This window comes from Hyperolius riggenbachi, chromosome 5 (assembly GCF_040937935.1).
Source record: "Hyperolius riggenbachi isolate aHypRig1 chromosome 5, aHypRig1.pri, whole genome shotgun sequence".
Classification (NCBI taxonomy): domain Eukaryota; kingdom Metazoa; phylum Chordata; class Amphibia; order Anura; family Hyperoliidae; genus Hyperolius; species Hyperolius riggenbachi.
The window spans coordinates 368,371,118-368,391,178 of NC_090650.1; the positions used below are offsets into that span (position 1 = coordinate 368,371,118).

Genomic DNA, 20,061 nt, shown 5'->3' on the forward strand with positions numbered 1-20,061 from the left:
ACCGCCAGGAGGGAGCGCAGCAGTTTTTTTTAAAAAAAAATTTTTTTTAATCATGTAGCGAGCCGAGGGCTCGCTACATGATAGCCGCTGCTGAGCGGCACCCCCCCGCCCGCTTCGATCGCCTTCGGCGATCTCCGATCAGGAAATCCCGTTCATAGAACGGGATTTCCTGGAGGGCTTCCCCCGTCGCCATGGCGACGGGGCGGGATGACGTCACCGACGTCACTGACGTCGGGACGTCATTGGGAGTCCCGGGCCACCCCTCGGCGCTGCCTGGCACTGATTGGCCAGGCAGCGCTGGGGTCTGGAGGGGGGGGGGGCCCGCGCCGCAGCAGATAGCGGCGATCGGGCAGGGGCCGGCGGCGATCAGAGTGCTGGCGCAGCTAGCAAAGTGCTAGCTGCGTCCAGCAAAAAAAAAATTATTAAAATCGGCCCAGCAGGGCCTGAGCGGCACCCTCCGGCGGCTTACCCCGTGTCACACACGGGGTTACCGCCAAGGAGGTTAAAGAGACACTGAAGCAAAAAAAAAAATTATGATGTAATGAATTGGCTGTGTAGTACGGATAATTACTAGAACATTAATAGCAAGGAAAATATTCTCATATTTTTATTTTAAGTTATATAGTTTTCTTTATAACATTGCATAATTCTATAATATTTGCAGTTTACACATTACTCAGCATTCTAAATGATTTTACAGAGCAGGCTAGTGAACTTTTGAACCCCTTCTCTGCAGAGGAAATGAAAATACAGTGACTGACAGTTGAGATAAGAAGCTTGAGAAGACAGAGCTCACTGCGACTTTGAAAGTTGTGGAGCTCAATGGCTCTTTTGTATAGATAACTGGAGTTTCTTAACTCATCCTGTACTGGAAACAATATTAGACTTATGTCTCTGCTCCTAATGTTTTATTTCTTAGCTGTACTAAACATACAAAATATATCTTTTTTTTTTTTCGCTTCAATGTCTCTTTATGTTATTACAATTTTAGTTGTTATCTAACATCCTGAAACCTCAGGCTGGGTTTTATTGCTGTTTTTTATCGCTGAGACATTGATTCTTTTCCTGTCTCCAAGATTTTGATATTACTTTTCCTTCGTGAGATGGAAAGGTCCAATATAGAAAAAGACTAAAAAAGAAGTTGAGAGTTTGTAAAGCCATTAAAGAGAGGAAACTGCCACATCAGGATAAAGTTAAAGGTAACCTGAAAGGAGAGGTAGATAGAGGCTGTGATATGTATTTCCTTTTAAACTATACCAATTGCCTGACAGCCCTGCTGATCTCCTTGGCTGCAGTGGTGTCTGAATCACACACCTGAAATAAGCATGTGGCTAATTCCGTCAGAAACATCTGGCCTGCATGCTTGTTCAGGGTCTATGGCTAAAAATAAGGTCCTATAAATGGAGACTGCTACTTCTTCAGCACTCCACTGCTGGGTCTCCTGTTGTTGGCTTGTGTCTCCTCCTGTGTCCTGGACACTCGGTTTTCTCTCTTGCCTTAGTCCTTCCGCCCCTCTTGGAGTCCCTCTTACAATGGTGATGAGACCAGTGGGGGAAACAAAGTATTGATAGGAGCCAAAGTTGGGGAGTACAGGACCCTTCAGTTTATATTTAAGTCAACTATTTCCATCATATTTTCTCAGGTAAAGATGGAGGGTCCAATTCATACTCAATATCAAGTTGCCTTTTAGAAGAAAACCTTAAAGGACAACCGAGGTGACATGATGAGATAGACGTGTATGTACAGTGCCAATCTCAGAAATAACTAGGCTGTGTTCCTTTTTTTCTTTCTCTGCCTGAAAAAGTTAAAAATCAGGTATGCAAGTGAAAGATTCTGCCAGGGTCGGGACCGGGTCGAACTGGGTCAGACTATAGCATAACCCTCAGTGATAAGTAATTACAGCCATAAAATACTTTCCCGTCAGTAAATGGCTTTTGAGAGCAGGAAAAAGATAAAAAGGGTCAATATTTCATAGATTTCAGCATACTAGCACACTTCAATGAAGGTGTCATTGAGCAGAGACAATGGAACAGTAAAAACTTAAAAACATGATTTAAATATAAAATAACACTGCCGGATATCTAAAAAAGCCATTTTAGGTGGAGTAGTAGTAGAGTATTGTACCTTGTTAGCCATCAGTAAAAGCAAGTTTTAAATAAGGATGATACCATTTATTGGCTAACTAAAAAGACTAAGCAAGCTTTCAGCTTTGCAGCCTTCGTCGGGCTTAAATCTTGTTTGCTTTCAGGCTGATGGTACAGACCGCTTTAGGCCCCGTTCACACTGCACGCGTTTCCAACAGCGCTTTGGAAACTCGTGCAGGTGGTCGACACGCACGACATCAGACAGTGCATAGAGTGCACTGTCTGATGTTCACACTGCGTGCGTTCCGGACCTGTGCGGTCCGGGAACGCATGCTGCACGCATTTTTTGCCAAAACGCGTGGCTGTCCCATTCACTTTTCAGCGTTTGTAATGTGAACTGGGCCTTATATATGCTACATCAAAAGGGTATACATAGATTTTTTTTTTAAGCATAAATACATGTCATTAATATGCCATAAGTGAAACAGAACATCTAAATGGGGTGGGAGGTTGTTAGCTGAGATAAGAATCCTTGTTTACACCACTTTCACAGACCTAGGAGTTAGATTGTCACAAAGACATCATAAATTCTGAGTTCACAAGTGTAGCTATATAGGCTGAGAAAGAGATTCCGGCATTAAATATCCTCAGCCTTATACCAATATAAAAAGTTGTTGTCCTTATTCAAGCCTTTATCCACCGCTTTGAAACAATTTATACATGTTGTTTCTGCTATTAATCGATCATTTGACATTTTGAAGCCACCCTTTAGGGCAGTGACACGAAGATCATCCATGCTGTGTCCGTTGGAACGAAAGTGTGTAGCAACTGGGAGTTCAGATTTGGTATCGTTACTAGTGTGCCTGTGTCCATTCATACGTTTGCTCAGAGTTTGTCCATTTTCTCCCACGTACATAACATTGGGGCATTTAGCACACATGATCAGATATACCAGATTGGTGGACCCACAGGAAAATGTGCCTTGTATTCTGTACTCCTGTTGTGAACCTGGTATCGTTAATCTGTCAGTGGAGTAAATGTGTCTGCAGGTCCCACACCTTTTTTGTCGGCAGGGTGATGTTCCGTTTTGTTGTGGCCTATTCAAAGAACTCCTGACAATCCTCTGTTTTAGATTGTGTGGTTGCCGATATGACAAGCGGGGAGGTTTAGGGAATATCTTCCTTAGTCTGTGATGTGTAAAACAGGATGACGTTCCTTAGCAATCCTCCTTAAGATTTCCAGGTGTGGGTTGTAGGTGACAACCAAAGGGACACAATCCTCTTTCTGGTTTTGCTTATATTTCAGGAGTTCAGTCCTGTGGATGATGCTGGCTTTCCTGATTTGAGCCTCAGTCATAGGAGGACTGTAACCTTGTGTAATGAAAGTGTTCTTAAAGGGATACTGTAGGGGGGTCAGGGGAAAATGAGTTGATCTTACCCGGGGCTTCTAACGGTCCCCCGCAGACATCCTGTGTTGGCGCAGCCACTCCCCGATGCTCCGGCCCCGCCTCCAGTTCACTTCTGGAATTTCAGACTTTAAAGTCTAAAAACCACTGCGCCTGCGTTGCCGTGTTCTCGATCCCGCTGATGTCATCAAGAGCGCACAGCGCAGGCCCAGTATGGTCTGTGTCTGCTCAGTACACTCCTGGTGACATCAGTGGAAGCGAGGACCCGGCAGCGCAGGCGCAGTGGTTTTCTGACTTTAAAGTCAGAAATTCCAGAAGTGAACTGGAGGCGGGGCCGGAGCATCGGTGAGTGGCTGCGCCAACACAGGATGTCTGCGGGGGACCATTAGAAGCCCCGGGTAAGTTCAGCTCATTTTCCCCCGGCCCCCCTACAGTATCCCTTTAAGGTGATCCAGGTGCTTGTCTCTGTCCATCCTGTCAGAACAAATCCGGTTGTACCTTATAGCCTGGCTGTAAATTAGAGCGTTCTTAATGTGCTTGGGATGAAAACTGTCATATCTTAGGTATGTGGGACGGTCTGTAGGTTTGCAATACACAGACGTTTGTAGATTGTTACCCCTGATGTATATGGTGGTGTCCAGAAAGTTAATTTCTGTTTCAGAGTAGGTAAGTTTCAATTTGATTGTAGGATGGAAGGCATTGAAGTTCCTGTGGAATTAGAGAAGATCATCTTCACCAGGACCAGGATGATTAAAATATCATCAATGAAACGAAAGTAGGTCATGGGTTTTGTGACATGCATTGAGGTATTGTTTTTCGATTTTGGCCATGAAGAGATTTGCATACTGTGGTGCAAATCGTGAACCCATTGCCACGCCCATCTGCTGTAAATAGAGGTCCTGTCCAAACGTGAAATAATTATGAGTGAGAATGAATTTGATCAGTCCAGCAATAGGCTTTACCGGTATACCATCATCATGGGGGATGCCCACAAAAGGCTACAGGATGGCACGCTATAAGATTAACAGATTGCCTGCAAACGTCAGACAACATGTAAGGACCCTTATCCCTGAAGAGACTAGAACAGCCTGCTTTTACATGCTTCCCATGATCCACAAAAGGGAAACCCAGGGAGGCCCATAATCTCAGAGAGCGGAACTCTTACAGAGAACATCTCAGGGTGGCTGGAAAACATCTTGAAACCTCTTGTCTGTAAAATACCCAGCTACATACAGGATACCACCCACCTCCTGAACAAACTGACAGCCATTGGCCCAGTACCTGAGGGAACAATACCGGCCACTATGGACGTGGAGTCCCTGTACAGTAACATCCCCCATGATGATGGTATTGCGGCCTGTACGCTAGTCACTTCCCTGAAGTTTGGCATCGAGGACTTTATTACCTCCCATCTACAAGAGTCACTTCTTCAACCAGGATTCATGTCAAACAATTGCACCACTGATCACATCTACTCTGCAAAGAACTACTAAGGTTCACAATACAGGGAATGAGGAAACATTGACCTGTGTTGTGGACTTTAGAAATGCCTTTGACTCGTGGGACTGGATTCAGCTCCAACAATCTTGCTAGTGTTAGTGATTGGCTCATGTGAATTGTTATGTGCATAATACAATTGGTGGTGTTTATTAATGTGAAAAATGGAAACCGATAAGAGCTCTGGTTATTACCTGCGGTACCCAGGTGATAAAAAGTTGTGGCTCTTCATATACAGTGGTTTGCAAAAGTATTCGGCCCCCTTGAAGTTTTCCACATTTTGGCCTATTACTGCAACAAACATGAATCAGTTTTATTGGAATTCCATGTGAAAGACCAATACAAAGTGGTGTACACGTGATAAGTGGAACGAATAACATACATGATTCCACCCTTTTTTTTTTTTTGTAAAATAACTGCAAAGTGGGGTGTGTGTAATTATTGAGCCCCCTTTGGTCTGAGTGCAGTCAGTTGCCCATAGACATTGCCTGATGAGTGCTATTGGCTAAATAGAGTGCATCTGTGTGTAATCTAATGTCAGTACAAATACAGCTGCTCTGTGAAGGCCTCAAAGGTTGTCTAAGATAATATTGGGAGCAACAACACCATGAAGTCCAAAGAACACACCAGACAGGTCAGGGATAAAGTTATTGAGAAATTTAAAGCAGGCTTAGGCTACAAAAAGATTTCCAAACTCTTGAACATCCCACGGAGCACTGTTCAAGCGATCATTCAGAAATGGAAGGAGTATGGCACAACTGTAAACCTACCAAGACAAGGCCGTCCACATAAACTCACAGGCCGAACAAGGAGAGCGCTGATGCAGTCAAGAGGCCCATGGTGACTCTGGATGAGCTGCAGAGATCTACATCTCAGATGGGGAAATCTGTCCATAGGACAACTATTAGTCGTGCACTGCACAAAGTTTGCCTTTATGGAAGAGTGGCAAGAAGAAAGCCATTGTTAACAGAAAAGCATAAGAAGTCCCGTTTGTAGTTTGTCACAAGCCATGTGGGGGACACAGCAAACATGTGGAAGAAGGTGCTCTGGTCCGATGAGACCAAAATGGAACTTTTTGGCCAAAATGCAAAACGCTATGTGTGGCCAAAAACTAACACTGCACATCACTCTGAACACACCATCCCCACTGTCAAATATGGTGGTGGCAGCATCATGCTCGGGGGGTGCTTCTCTTCAGCAGGGACAGGGAAGCTGGTCAGAGTTGATGGGAAGATGGATGGAGCCAAATACAGGGCAATCTTTGAAGAAAACCTCTGAGTCTGCAAAAGACTTGAGACTTGGGCGGAGTTTCACCTTCCAGAAGGACAACAACCCTAAACATAAAGCCAGGGCAACAATGGAATGGTTTAAAACAAAACATATCCATGTGTTAGAATGGCCCAGTCAAAGTCCAGATCTAAATCCAATCGAGAATCTGTGGCAAGATCTGAAAACTGCTGTTCACAAACGCTGTCCATCTAATTTGACTGAGCTGGAGCTGTTTTGCAAAGAAGAATGGGCAAGGATTTCAGTCTCTAGATGTACAAAGCTGGTAGAGACATACCCTAAAAGACTGGCAACCGTAATTGCAGCAAACGGTGGTTCTACAAACTATTGACTCAGGGGGCTGAATAATTACGCAAACTCCGCTTTGCAGTTATTTTTTTTTCTAAATGTTTGGAAACCTGTATGATTTTCGTTCCACTTCTCATGTGTACACCACTTTGTATTGGTCTTTCATGTGGAATTCCAATAAAATGGATTCATGTTTGTGGCAGTAATGTGACAAAATGTGGAAAACTTCAAGGGGACCAAATACTTTTGCAAACCACTGTATAGTGTGGGACAGTAATTTTATTAAAGAATACCAGAGCTGAAGATAGTTTGAGAAACGGGGGGGGGGGGGGGGGGAGCAGCGGGGGACAAGCTGAGGCCGCAAAGAGGTAATGTATACACTTTGGCACAACTGGCATCAGGGGGTACAGCAGCGAGGCAGCACACAGGGCCGATTCCGGATCAATTTCAGCATGAAATTGATTGGAAATCGGCTTGTGGTGTATGGGCAGCTGACAGATCTTTCTCTTATCATGTTCAATTAGAGAGAGATTTGTCTCTTGGTCAAATCTGCCCATACATCGCTAGATGTATGGCTACCTTAAAGTGGTCTGAAAGCCAGCATTTCTACTTTGCTCTAAAAGATTCCTCACAACTTGAAAACTACTGTCCCAGAATTTTATTTTTTAGCAGAACATTACTGAAATGGTTAAACAAAGCACTTTGTCCTGCTATTCAGCTTCAAATCTGCATCCAAACTGGAGATAACAGTATCTTTGTTTACATTCCAATGTTGTTACAATGCGTGTAAACACTGTGTAACAGTGTAACAAGTGAAAAGGTGCTCTCTGTGAAGCTCTCTGTGCTTCAAGCACACAAACAGCACAGAATAGCTCATTAGAAGATGTTAATATATAATAAAAAGCAGTTTAAATAAAATGCAATGACAGCTTTTAGGGCACGATAAACTGCACTTTGGAAACTTGTTATTTGTAAACCGACAATATTGCTTATGCACAAAAGCAAATATGATAACTGTATGAGTAATAAAAAGTAGGAAAACACGTTTTTATTGAATGTTATGCCGGAAGTTTCAGACCACTTTAAGGGTCAAAGTAAACCTGAAGTAAAAAAAGATATCTCAGTATAGGAAAGACTGGATAATTCAGAGGCTTTCCAAATCCTCCTCAAGTCCACCATTCCTGTATAGGGTTCCTCTGAACATATCTTACAAGACTTACTTAACGTAATTCTTACGTATTCCCACTGGAGCAAAGGACCTCTATAAATGCTATTCACCCTTTCCTGTTCTGCGCTATCTTGCCTATCTCAGTCCATGATGTACCTGCATTCGTTAAATCCTCCTCCACATTTCTTCTCCAAGTTGCTTTTGGTCTTTCTTTTTCTTCTACCTTGGGGATTCCATCTTAAAGGGAACCTTAACTGAACGGGGGGTAAATAGTTTCACTTACCTGGGGCTATTACCAGCCCCCTGCAGCAGTCCTGTGCCCTCGGCGCCGCTCTGGAATCCTCTGGTCCCCTGCTGTCACTTAGTTTCGTTTTTGACGACTCACCAGTCGCTGGCCGCCATGCGTATTATTGGACGCATTCACCAATGCAATTAGCGCTATTGCGGACCGCAACGCGTACAAAAATACGCGTTGCCGCATATCTACGCACGCGGGATGCGGCAACGCGTACTTTTGTACGCGTTGCGGTCCGCAATACCGCTAATTGCATTGGTGAATGCGTCCATACGCAACGCGTACAAAAATACGCGTTGCCGCATATCTACGCGTGCGGGATGCGGCAACGCGTACTTTTGTACGCGTTGCGGTCCGCAATACCGCTAATTGCATTGGTGAATGCGTCCAATAATACGCATGGCGGCCGGTGACTGGTGAGTCATCAAAAACGAAACTAAGTGACAGCGGGGGACCAGAGGGTACCAGAGCGGCGCCGAGGGCACAGGACTGCTGCAGGGGGCTGGTAATAGCCCCAGGTAAGTGAAACTCTTTACCCCCCGTTCAGTTAAGGTTCCCTTTAAGACTTTTTTTCTTAAAGGGAAGGTTCAAGCAAAATAAAAAAATGTGTTTCACTTACCTGGGGCTTCTGCCAGCCCCATGCAGCCATCCTGTGCCCTCGTAGTCTCTCACTGCTGCTCCAGTCCCCCGCTGGCAGCTTTCTGACCTCGGAGGTTGGCGGGTCGCATTGCGTACATTTTTACGCATTCCCGCTAGTGCAGGAACATTAACACATACATTTTTACGCATTACTGGTTTAATGCGTAAATTTTTACGCATTAAACCAGTAATGCGTAAAAATGTATGTGTTAATGTTCCTGCACTAGCGGGAATGCGTAAAAATGTACGCAATGCGTCCCGCCGACCTCTGAGGTCAGAAAGCTGCCAGCGGGGGACTGGAGCAGCAGTGAGAGACTACGAGGGCACAGGATGGCTGCATGGGGCTGGTAGAAGCCCCAGGTAAGTGAAACACATTTTTTTATTTTGCTTGGACATTCCCTTTAATGAAGAGTGTGGCCAATCCATCCCCACTTTCTTCATTTAATCTGTAAATCCATGTGTTCTTCTTTGGCTCTCTCCCACAATTCTTAATTTGAAATTATATGTGGCCACTGTATATTAAAGGGTACCTGAAATATCCCTTCGCCATCCTCCCAGGATGCACCGATCCTCCACTGGCTTGCCCAGTCTACTTCTCCAGTTGCCCCAGTCTGTGCATGCACTCCAACTGCTAGGAGAGTTTTTGCAGGCACAGAACACTCCTGGCGATGGGAATGTGATGAGGGTTGTGCATCGCAGTACGGTCTGGAGGACGAGACCGGGCTGGCCAGCAGAGGATCAGGGCGTCCCGGGAGGATGATAAGGGAGCTCATGACATAAAGGGGACCGAAGGAAGCTCCAGGTAAGTATAAACGCTTTTATTCTTTTTGTCTCCGATTTCCTTTAAATATTATTCTAAGGTAGTGATTTACAAAACTTTGGAGGCTTCTTGATATCTCCATTGACACATTCTATGTCTTACAGCCATACAGGAGGACTGCTTTCATGTTGCTCTGGAATATTTTGAGTTTAGTTTTTAAGGAGTTCTCAGGAAATATAAATTTTAGATGCAGTTGTACAAAGGCTGCCTTCCTGATGCAGCTTTTGTTTTCAGAAATGACACCACCATCCACTGTCACTAGACTGCATTGAATTGCAGAGTGATTCTTCGCCAGTTATCGCACATCATATCACCCTTTTTGGCACCTTAAAGTGAACCTCCAGACTAAAAATCTACTCAGCAGCAGTGAAAAGGCTTGGTGTTTCTTTAACAGTTTCACAGCATCAGAACTTTGTTTTTCTTACCGAAGCCCAGGGGCGTTGCTAGCCCCAAAGGTTAGTGGCACATGCCTTGGATTTATTCTGGGGTGCCCCTAATGTCCCCCAGGAAGAGTCAGCTGTGGTGCCTTAAAGGTGGGCTTGCTGGGAGCTGTGATGCATCAGTCGGGGGTACGCTGGGTGCTGTGGCGCCTCTATGTAGGCATACTGGGTGCTGTGGTTCCATGCTGAGTACTGTGATGCCTTTTATGGGGGCAAGCAGGGAACTGTGGTTCTTCTGTGGGGGCATGCTGGGATTTGCGGTACCTCAATGGGAGGGGGTCCACTAGAAGGCCAGGGAATGCTATGGGGGAACTGCCAGATAACCTGGCAGCAGGCCAGCCTGCCCAGAAGAAAGCCAGACCAGCCAGAACAGAAGTAACGCTGCCTAGTCATGTTTAAATGACACTGCCTATTTATGTGATATGCTGCATTTTGATTTTTCTTTTGTATTAATGGAGAGGGGGGCTTCATCCAACATTTTGCTGGTCAGGCCTACTTAGACTGCTGTTAAGTTCATGTAAATGAGGCTCCACACCCATATTCTGGTGCATGACCACACCCATTTTCCAGCTGGAGTGCCCAAAAGTGCCCCGGATCTCTTAGAATCCTAGCAACGCCCCTGCACCAATGCCTCATTTTTAGCTGCACAGAAGCTAAGCTCGCCCAATCAAAGAAATCTGCATGATGGGATTCCTGATGTTGTTGTTCTCGTTCTGCTGTTTTGGCACAAATTTGTTTTGTTTTTTATTTTGAATTTGAGAATTGAAGCCTAGCGCACGCAGCTGGGAGGGGTGATCAAGATACAGGACAGTTGTAACTGTGTCTCATGCTCTCTGTCACCTCCTTGCAAATAAAAAGATGGCTGCCCCCCTTCCTCCCACCCCTAATCGTGGTCTTATGCCTCCCCTGATATCCCATCTACCCTTCCCCTTCCATCCCTACATAGTCATGGCACTTATATCCTGGCTGGCATGGGTTGAACCCCAGAATATGTTATCTTATCTCTTTCCTTTTCCTCTTAAACACATAAGGACCGGCCCCTTTTTGATTGATCTGTGCTGCGTGGGCTCTTCAGCCCGAAGCACAGATCAGGTTTTAGGCAGGGCGATCAGACTCCCCCCCCCCCCCCCCCTTCTTTTTCCCCACTAGAGGGATGTCCTGCTGGGGGGGGGGGGGGTCTGATCGCCGCCGCTGCCTTGTGCCTTGCGGGGGGGGGGGGGGGCCCTCAAAGCCCCCATCCGCAACTCTATTCCGCCCTCCCTCTCCTTCCCACCCTCTCCTACTTCCCATGGGCGGTACAGGACGGTGATCCGTCTTGTACCGCCTCTGATAGGCTTCAGCCTATCAGACGACGGTGATCCCCGGCCAATCAGAGGATGTGGCAGCAGCGCCGTATGCTGTAACATCAGGGATTTCTTCCCCGGGTGTTTACATTTAGCCTACGGCCGCTCGAGAGAGCTGCCTTTTCCATGGAAATCCACTTGCGACCAGCCACCGCCTATCGGCGTTAGGCGGTCGTTAAGTGGTTAATGTTTGCTTATATTCTGCTCTTTCTCTTACCTGTTCTATTCATTTTTGTCATTGTTATCAGTACCTGGGACTCTGGGAGTATACTGTTTGAATATTACGTTGCTGTTCATCCAATTTATGGCTGCCATATTTGTCTCCACACCAGATCACATTGGATAATGTATATATATATATGTTACAATGTTTTTTTTTATTCATGACTTTAAAAACAATAAAAAAAACACATTTAAAAAAAAATGACAGCCCCCATGATTCAAACATTTGCCTGTTCTTTTAAAACAGTGTGGGTAAGAGATTATATTACCTATCTATATTAATTAACATAACTAATGTAACTTAATGACAGTATGTTTGTTTAGGCTGAAGTTCCTCTTTCCATTCCATTGAGATTTGATGCTTCATACAGATTTTCTCAAACAGGGGCTGCAAAAGCGCCACTGAAAGTTCCATATCGCCTTTTAATAATTCCACTGTAATATTATCAAGTCTGGCTGCTTTTCCATTTTTCAACTTCCTGATGGCCTCAATGATTTCTTTCTTTTGCTTCTGTGTTTACCATTGAGTCAGGTAAAACTTCCTTATCTGATGGGCTTGTTGGAAATGTTCTCGCATAGTATAGCTGCGCCTGTACAGTGCATACATGAATATGGTCCACACCAGCCCAGCAGCACACGGTTTCTCCGGGCACGAGTGGCTTTGCGCTACTGGGCATAGTAAAAAAAAAAAAATGGAAGGAAAAGAACCGCCAAACTTGGGGGGCCAGGTGTGTGCCCTGACCCTCAGCCCAAAGTACCTCAGGTTCTCAGGTATCATGTCACCACTATTTTGGCATTTGTACCAATAGCTAGCAAAAGTACAACATGCAAAGTCAGGTTCTAAGCTTTTAGTTCATATTGCATTTTTTTTTTGAGCCTCTTATTTCCTGTTACATGTAAACTTTCTGATTCAATGTATTGTATATTTACCATTCACATGTATTTTCAGTAATAACAACTTGTTTTGCATTTTTAACCTTCCAGGCCTGACGGCAGAACTGGCTCCAATGCTGTGGACCACACAGATGCTGTGAATGGGGGACGTATGAAGCCAGAAGATAACAATGCAATGGGCCTACCCACCAAATTCTGTCACGAGTGTGGCACCAAGTACCCCGTCCAGTGGGCAAAGTTCTGCTGTGAATGTGGCGTCAGAAGGATGACTGTCTGAGCTGATATCTATTTATGTCACATGACGCCAACCACGTATAGACTGCTCACTTCAACTAATAAAAATCTTGGGATTGCTGTTGCTGGATATATGGTACCTGCATAACTGGAATGATGCTGTGCCTGCGGGCAAACTGTAAGCTAATTCTGATCTTTCTTTCAGGGTCATTTTTAGAGATAAAAGAACATCAAAGAGTAACTATCGGGCATAAAATCAAAAATCAATTCTTTATTTTGATCTGGTAAACAAGTAATAAGGATGCTAATCAGGCAATCCAAAAGTTAAAATCTCTATTACTTATCTTGCTGATAAATGATCATTCCCCAGTTTACAAAGTTGACTCTTATTTGGTACGTTGCAGCACAAAGGAAGTTGCAGGGCATGCTGGGTTGTCCTTTTTGCTTCTGTAAATTAGTTCAGTCTGAGGGGAAATAAAGAAGCACAAAAAGTACCACATAAGAGTCAGGTAAACTGGGGAATGATCATTTATAATCAAGAAAAGTAATAGAGATTTTAACTTTTGGATTGCCTAATTAGCATCCTTATTACATGTTTACCAAATAAAAATAAAGTATTGATTTTTGATTTTATGCCCGACAGTTACACTTTAAATAAGACGTTAAAATGAAGTACCCATACAGGCATATTACTGTTAAACTTTTAATTTTGAACCAAGTTAAAACAAACAAACAAAAAGCAGTGACCTAAACCCCAGGTTGACTTTTATAAAAACTATTTTTAAAACAAAAAAAAAGAGAACTAGGTAAAACGTCTGTAAGTTAACCAAAAATAAAGGGGATTCCAGATAAAGCTGTCGATAAGCAAACACCGCTAATGTATAATTTAATTAAAAGACACAGTTTTCTTTTCTTCAGCCACCCCAAGCCTGAAATGCGACATAACGTCACCTAGTAACTCACAGAGTGCAATACATGTGATGGAGTCTTTTAATCTTGTGTTTAATACCATTTTATACCAGGCCACTCAGGCTTTAGGTTTAGATTTTTTTTTATTTTTTTTTTAATCTCTGAGTGTTATCTATGGATATGTATGACAATTTTGTTTCCCTTTTATTGTAATTTGGTTTTTTATGGATGTTTTAATTTAAATCAGAGCTCCGTTAGTTAGCTAAAGGTACAGCTGAAATGCATATAACGGTATGTGAAATGTTTTACTTGCTCTTGACCCTGTAGTTCTGTCCTGCCAGTCTTGCATATCACACAGATCTACCACAGTGGGTTCATAGATGGCTGAGATCCTTGATGCCTGTTTCAGCATCTTGCTGTCACTTACCTGTTTGCTTAAGAGCTTCTGCATCTACTGTATAATAAAAGGACCACTATCGCAAAAAAAATGTAAAATGTAAACTATAAACAAGACGATAGAGCTGCATAAAAGTTTTTACCTTATCTGCTGCATAAGGTATCCTAGGTTACGAACTGCATCCTTCTGTTCCCCCCCGATTGCCTTCAACAGTCTAGACCGGGCCCAACCCTACCCTGGGTCACCATCCTTGACTCAGAAGCAGTACTGTGTATTATACACTGCACCTGCACAATTCGGCAGGCTGTGCATTGTCTGCGCACTTTGAACCCCTCTGCAACCGCGTCCAGCGCACGGCGGTCTCCATGATGTGAGCACGTGCGCAGCCTGCCGAATTGCGCTGGTGCAGCATGTAATGTACAGTACTGCTTCCAAGTGAAGGGTGGAACCCAGGGGAGGGTTGGGGCCCAGTCCACACTGTTGGAGGCAATCAGGAAAAGGAGGACACAGTCCCGGATACCTTATGCAGTAGATAAGGTAAAAACTTTTATGCAGCTCAATCGCTTTTCTTATCCTTTGAAATACATGTCTAGTCATACTTATAAAAAATACATTTTTTCAGATTAAAATGCACTATAAATTACTTTTCTCCTATGTTGCTAACACTTACAGCTGGCAGTAAAAATCAGACTGGTTTTGTATTAGTCCATCTCCTCATGACGGGTTCTCATTGTTTTCTTCGTACTTACTGAACTGCAGTTTGCTCAGTCCTACTTCCAAAATAGTGTGCAAGTGAGTGGGAAGGCTGGCTGACATATTTGCATTGATTCTTTTTGGGGACACTTTTGTAAAAAAAAAAAAAAAAAAAAAAAAAAAAATTTTGTGTGTACATATATATATCTAAAATACTGTGAATTACCATGCTTAGTTTGACTAGTCAAAAACCTGTCAGGTTTGTCGAATTTTCACTGCTTACTTTAAGCCAGGGCTTCCCCCCAACCCTGTCCTCTAGTACCACCAACAGTGCAACAGTTTTGCAGAAAACCACAAATATTCACAGGTGAGGTTCTTAGTGTCGCAGCACAGCTGGTAAATAACTACCTCTGTGGATTTCCACAAACCATGCATTACTGGTGGTACTTTTGGACAGGGTGGGGAAGCCCGGAAACAGTAAATTCGGGCGCCTGAGGCTAGTGGACAAATCGGGCGCCGCCATTCACTCCTATAATAAATATCGTAAAAAGGGCGCCGGTGAAAAATAACGTTTTAAAAGCGGCGCCCGGAGACTTAATGTTTTATTACTGCTTCTCATGATTACACATTATTTAATGATTTATACATTTTTAAATATTATTTTTAAACGAAAAACAGTACAATATTTTTTTTTCAAACATTATTTTTAAACGAAAAACAGTACATTTTTTTTACATAATTTTTAAACGAAAAAACGAACAGGGGGGTCTTAGGTTTAGGCACCAACAGGGGGTCTTAGGTTTAGGCACCAAAAGGGGGGTCTTAGGTTTAGGCACCAACAGGGGGGTCTTAGGTTTAGGCACCAACAGGGGGGTCTTAGGTTTAGGCACCAACAGGGGGGTCTTAGGTTTAGGCACTAACAGGGGGGTCTAGGGGTTAGGGGTAGGTACAGGGAGGGTTACTTAGGCACCAACAGGGGGGGGGGTCTTAGGTTTAGGCATCAACAGGGGGGTCTAGGGGTTAGGGGTAGGTACAGGGAGGGTTACTTAGTAATTTATTTTTTTTTAACGTTATTATACGTTTCAGTATTTAAACGAAAGATTAACGTTTTTACAATTGCCGATTTAATGCACATTATTTAATGATTTATAACTTTAAAAAACATTAATTTTAAACGAAATACAGTACAATACATTTTTAAACGTTATCCATGCTTATCGTTAAAAACCCGGCGCCCTTTTTTCCCAGCGCCCCTTTTTAACGTACGCGGGGAAGCCCTGCTGTAAACGACAGGAACATAGGAAAAAAGCGCATTTTATTCCAGGAGAAATATACTACTTTTGTGTACACATGTATTTTAAATGTTACATTTTTTCACAATAGTAGTCCTCTAAATCCATGTAGACACCTGACCTATTTGTAGCGAACATGATCTTTCGGGAAAATCTAGAGTGTGTCTAGGTGTCCATTGACATCGGTGGCTTTCTCTTCTGCCTTCAGCCAAGTCAGAAAATATGTGGCTGGTACTGTTGAAGTTCTCACCTCCTGCTGGTCCTCCCCTCTCCATAGAACACACTGTTTGACCAGAAGCAGAGCTGTTTGTTTTTACAGTGAGCCATCCTAATCTGTTTGCTGTGATCAGAAAAAAATGCTTGAAATGTCAGTTAAAGAGGACCTAAAAGTGGGCAGTTTAACGTGCCTGGGAAGTCTGTCAGCCCCCTGCAGGCCCCTGTGGCAGTAGCGTGATCCTGTCGCCAGGGAAGTTCTGCACTTGCGCAGTTTGTAAAAATTGGAACTGAGCATTAGCAGAATGCTTGCAGCCATGGAGTGCGATTAAGGAGCTGTGTGGCTGCGGCGGTGTATGCACAGTAGCCCACGACTGGCCTAGTTGGCCAGATTTTAGAATGGCAGTGCAACCAGGAGGACTTCAGTGGGCTGAAAAATGCCCCAGATAACTTAAACTGGCATATTTTATTCGGTTCAGGTACCCTTTAAGACTGATATGCTAGAGTTGGTCCTGTATCTGATGAGAATGTAACGAACGTCCATCCCACTGTGTCACCAAGAGATCCATGGTGCCAGATTTTATTGACCAGCGATCTTCTCCTTGCCCCACCACACGGTTGTCCCTACACCCCCCCCCCCCCCTCCACTTCCCCATAGCAACTAAATGCAACATGAGGCTTTATGGCACTCGGTCCAGAACTATCTCCGAGAGATTGAGTCCCGGTGCGTGTGTGCAGCTTCATCCAAGGTATGTGCTTAGCTTAAAGTGGCACTGAAGGGGAAAAAAAGTTCTAATACAATGAATTGGTTGTGTAGCACGGATAATTGATAGAACATTAGTAGCAAAGAAAAGAGTCATATTTTTATTTTCAGATATATATAGCTTTTTTTAACATTGCATCATTCTCTAATAACTGCAGTTTACACACTACACTCGCATTTTAAACAATGAAACAGAGCAGGCTAATGACTTTTTGAACTTTCCTCTGCAGTAAGACTTTAAACAAACAAACAAACGGTGAGAGACTGTTGAGATAAGTGCTTCAGAAGACAGTGCTGTCTGCGACCAAAGTTGGGTCGCAGAGCTCAGATAAGCTCTTTTGCATAGAGTTTCTTAACTCTTTGAGTACTGGAAAACTATATAAGACTCATATCTTTGCTATTCAAATCATTATATCATAAGTTTATTTTCACTTCAAATTCCCTTTAAGCATAATGAGGTCCCACAGCAAAATTATTACTCCTGAGTCTCCATCGCAAAGACTGCCCCTATAGTGAAATGCCCACATTTCTACAAAACGGACAGCACAGGACCAGAAATATATAGATTTATGTCTGAACACATCCATAGAAACACAAACAAAAACTGATGCCAACTCTCAAAAACTGACCAGACAGATCTAAGCACCTTTATGTGTGAACCAAGCCTAAATCCATAATAAGCACCAAAGATGGCAAAAGATATTTTCTAAAATGTCATTTGTTGGCGAGTCACAGAGCTGGCAGGACAAAATTGCAAATGGTTCAGCAAGTAAAACAATCCATGTGTGATAGTTTTTCAGTGGTGTGTTAAGTAGATACCTGGGGTTTTACTTTAAAGGAAAATGTGACAATGGCTACAGGACAGGCGGTATACACTACAAAATGCTGCCACATGCAGCTTTAAATAACTGACACTTGCATGTTTGTTGGCATTGGAACTGCACTAAATATGCTGAGCTGTAATTTTACAGAGCAGTTACACCACCAGGAATGGGATTTTATAACCTGCATACTGTCTGTATTTCATAACATATGTTGCACTTTATTAAATTATATCCTATACTAAAGTAGCCTGTCACTGGTCACTTTGCAGGAACATGTCAGTGGTCACTTTGCAGTAACATGTCAGTGGTCACTTTGCAGTAAAATGTCAATGGTCACTTTTGCACTGTTTTTGGTTGTAAATCCGTGTACATCAATGCTCCCTGTGAGTCATATTAAATGCAAACAATGGCTGTCAGAATGTTCACTTTATGAATATTTACTGTATTGTCATACACTGCAGCATTTTGGATGGATTGAGTCACTGTAGCGGTCACTGGAATTTAGCAGTGCTGACTCTCACATTACACATTATGCAGTGTGGTTGCATTGGCTTGTTGATCATAGACCACTTTTATGGCCCATACTCACGGGCAACTTTTTGGCCTGTCGCCAGCATACGTGAGCGTGTGCGCGACAGGCCGGCGACAGCTCGTCGCCAGGTCCCTCTGCATACACACGGCGGAGGGACCTGGCAACTGATGCGGCAGAAGCAGCTGTCGCTGTTGCGCCTCCTCCCCGCCGGAAGCCCAATGCATTACTTATCTTGTTGCTGTCGCTAGTCCGCGTACTCACGCGGACTAGCGACAGTTCCGGCTGAGTTGCGGTGGCGACTGTCGCCAGGTGATTGAGCAGTTCAATCGCCTGGCGACATGAGCGACGGTTCGGGGTGCGCGCCCGTGCAACGCCGCATACTCACGGGCGACCTGTCGCTGCAACACACGCGCGCCGCGTGTTGCGGCGACATTTGTAGCCCGTGAGTATGGGCCATTAGGTTGATCTGTTGCTGGTCGCTATTCAGCTATCAGACTGTGGGCCTGTTTACATATGTGAACCCCTGTGGTTTCCAGCTGAAGCATACAACTTGGCACCCTGCCTCTGCTGGACATTTGAGACACTTTTTATATGCACCTCCCCTCACTCATTATGATTGGTTACATTGACGTGAAGGGGATGTCCAGTCAGGAGCAGTGCAGCTGTCTGTGTGTGGAGAATGGTACTCCCACTATCAGCTACTTGTCCAGCAAGCTGCAATGCAAAAGCAGTTCACCACCATCCCCAAGGGTAACTTGACATTTAAGCTACTGACCTCTTTGAATTTGTTTCTGTTGTCACATCCTGTCATGTGATGAGTGTCCAGGCATTTATTACATTATCTCTGCTTAACCCTCTGGGCGATACAATTACATCGCCCAGGAGGGAGCGCAGCACTTTTTAAAAAAAAAAATTAAATCATGTAGCGAGCCCTGGGCTCGCTACATGATAGCCGCTGCGCAGCGGCATCCCCCCACCCACTCCGATCGCCTTCGGCGATCAGAGTAAGCAGGAAATCCCATTCAGAACGGGATTTCCTGCTGGGCTTCCGCGGTCGCCATGGCGATGGGGCGGGGTGACGTCACCGACGTCATGGACGTTGTGAGAGGGAGTCTCGATCCACCCCTCAGCGCTGCCTGGCACTGATTGGCCAGCCTGCGCAAGGGGTCTGGGGGGGGGGGGCTGCACGGCGGGTAGCGGCGGATCGGCGGTGAGTGGCGGCGATCAGAAGTTACACGCAGCTAGCAAAGTGCTAGCTGCGTGTAACAAAAAAAAAATTATGCAAATTGGCCCACCAGGGCCTGAGAAATCCTCCTGCGCGACATACCCCGAGCTCAGCTCGGGATTATCGCCCAGGAGGTTTTTAAAGGACAATTTGTCTTGGAAAGCCACTAATGCCAAAGTCGCCTTATTTCATCTTCTTTCAAATACCCAACCAGGATTTAAATTCTTAATCTTAAAGTCATTTCATTTATTAAAACCCTGGTGACCACGGGTCATGTGAATGCCGTGAAAACGATGCCTAGGATAAAAATGGAGAGATGATCAGCATATTTTTGCATCCTCCAATGATAGATGAACTACCTTATACTCGCCTATAAGCCAATTTTTTGGGACAAACTAAGTAAAAAAAAGTGGGGGTGGTTAGGGCTTGTATGCGAGTCATGTGTGAGTATATAGTTACCTCTCCTCGTTCCTGGCAGCATTTCCCGTCCTGTGCAGCTCTCCTTACTAGATGTCCAGGTCACTTTCTTCTCATAGCGGGAAGCCACTTCATGTTTCCCTTGCAGTTCCGTACTTTAGATTTTTAGCAGCGACTACA

At 44.3% G+C, this 20,061-nt stretch overlaps 1 protein-coding gene across 3 annotated transcripts in view; it reads left to right on the top strand.

Annotated features, from left to right (window-relative positions):
- Nucleotides 1-12,746, top strand: part of ZC2HC1A (zinc finger C2HC-type containing 1A) — a 141,085-nt gene extending 128,339 nt beyond the window's left edge. For all 3 annotated transcript variants that reach the window (XM_068234843.1, XM_068234840.1, XM_068234841.1), the window contains one exon: nt 12,473-12,746. In XM_068234843.1, coding sequence (XP_068090944.1) covers nt 12,473-12,659 — 187 coding nt within the window. In that variant the 3' untranslated portion in view covers nt 12,660-12,746. The remainder of the gene's footprint in view (nt 1-12,472) is intronic.
- The last annotated feature ends 7,315 nt before the right edge of the window (nt 12,747-20,061 follow it).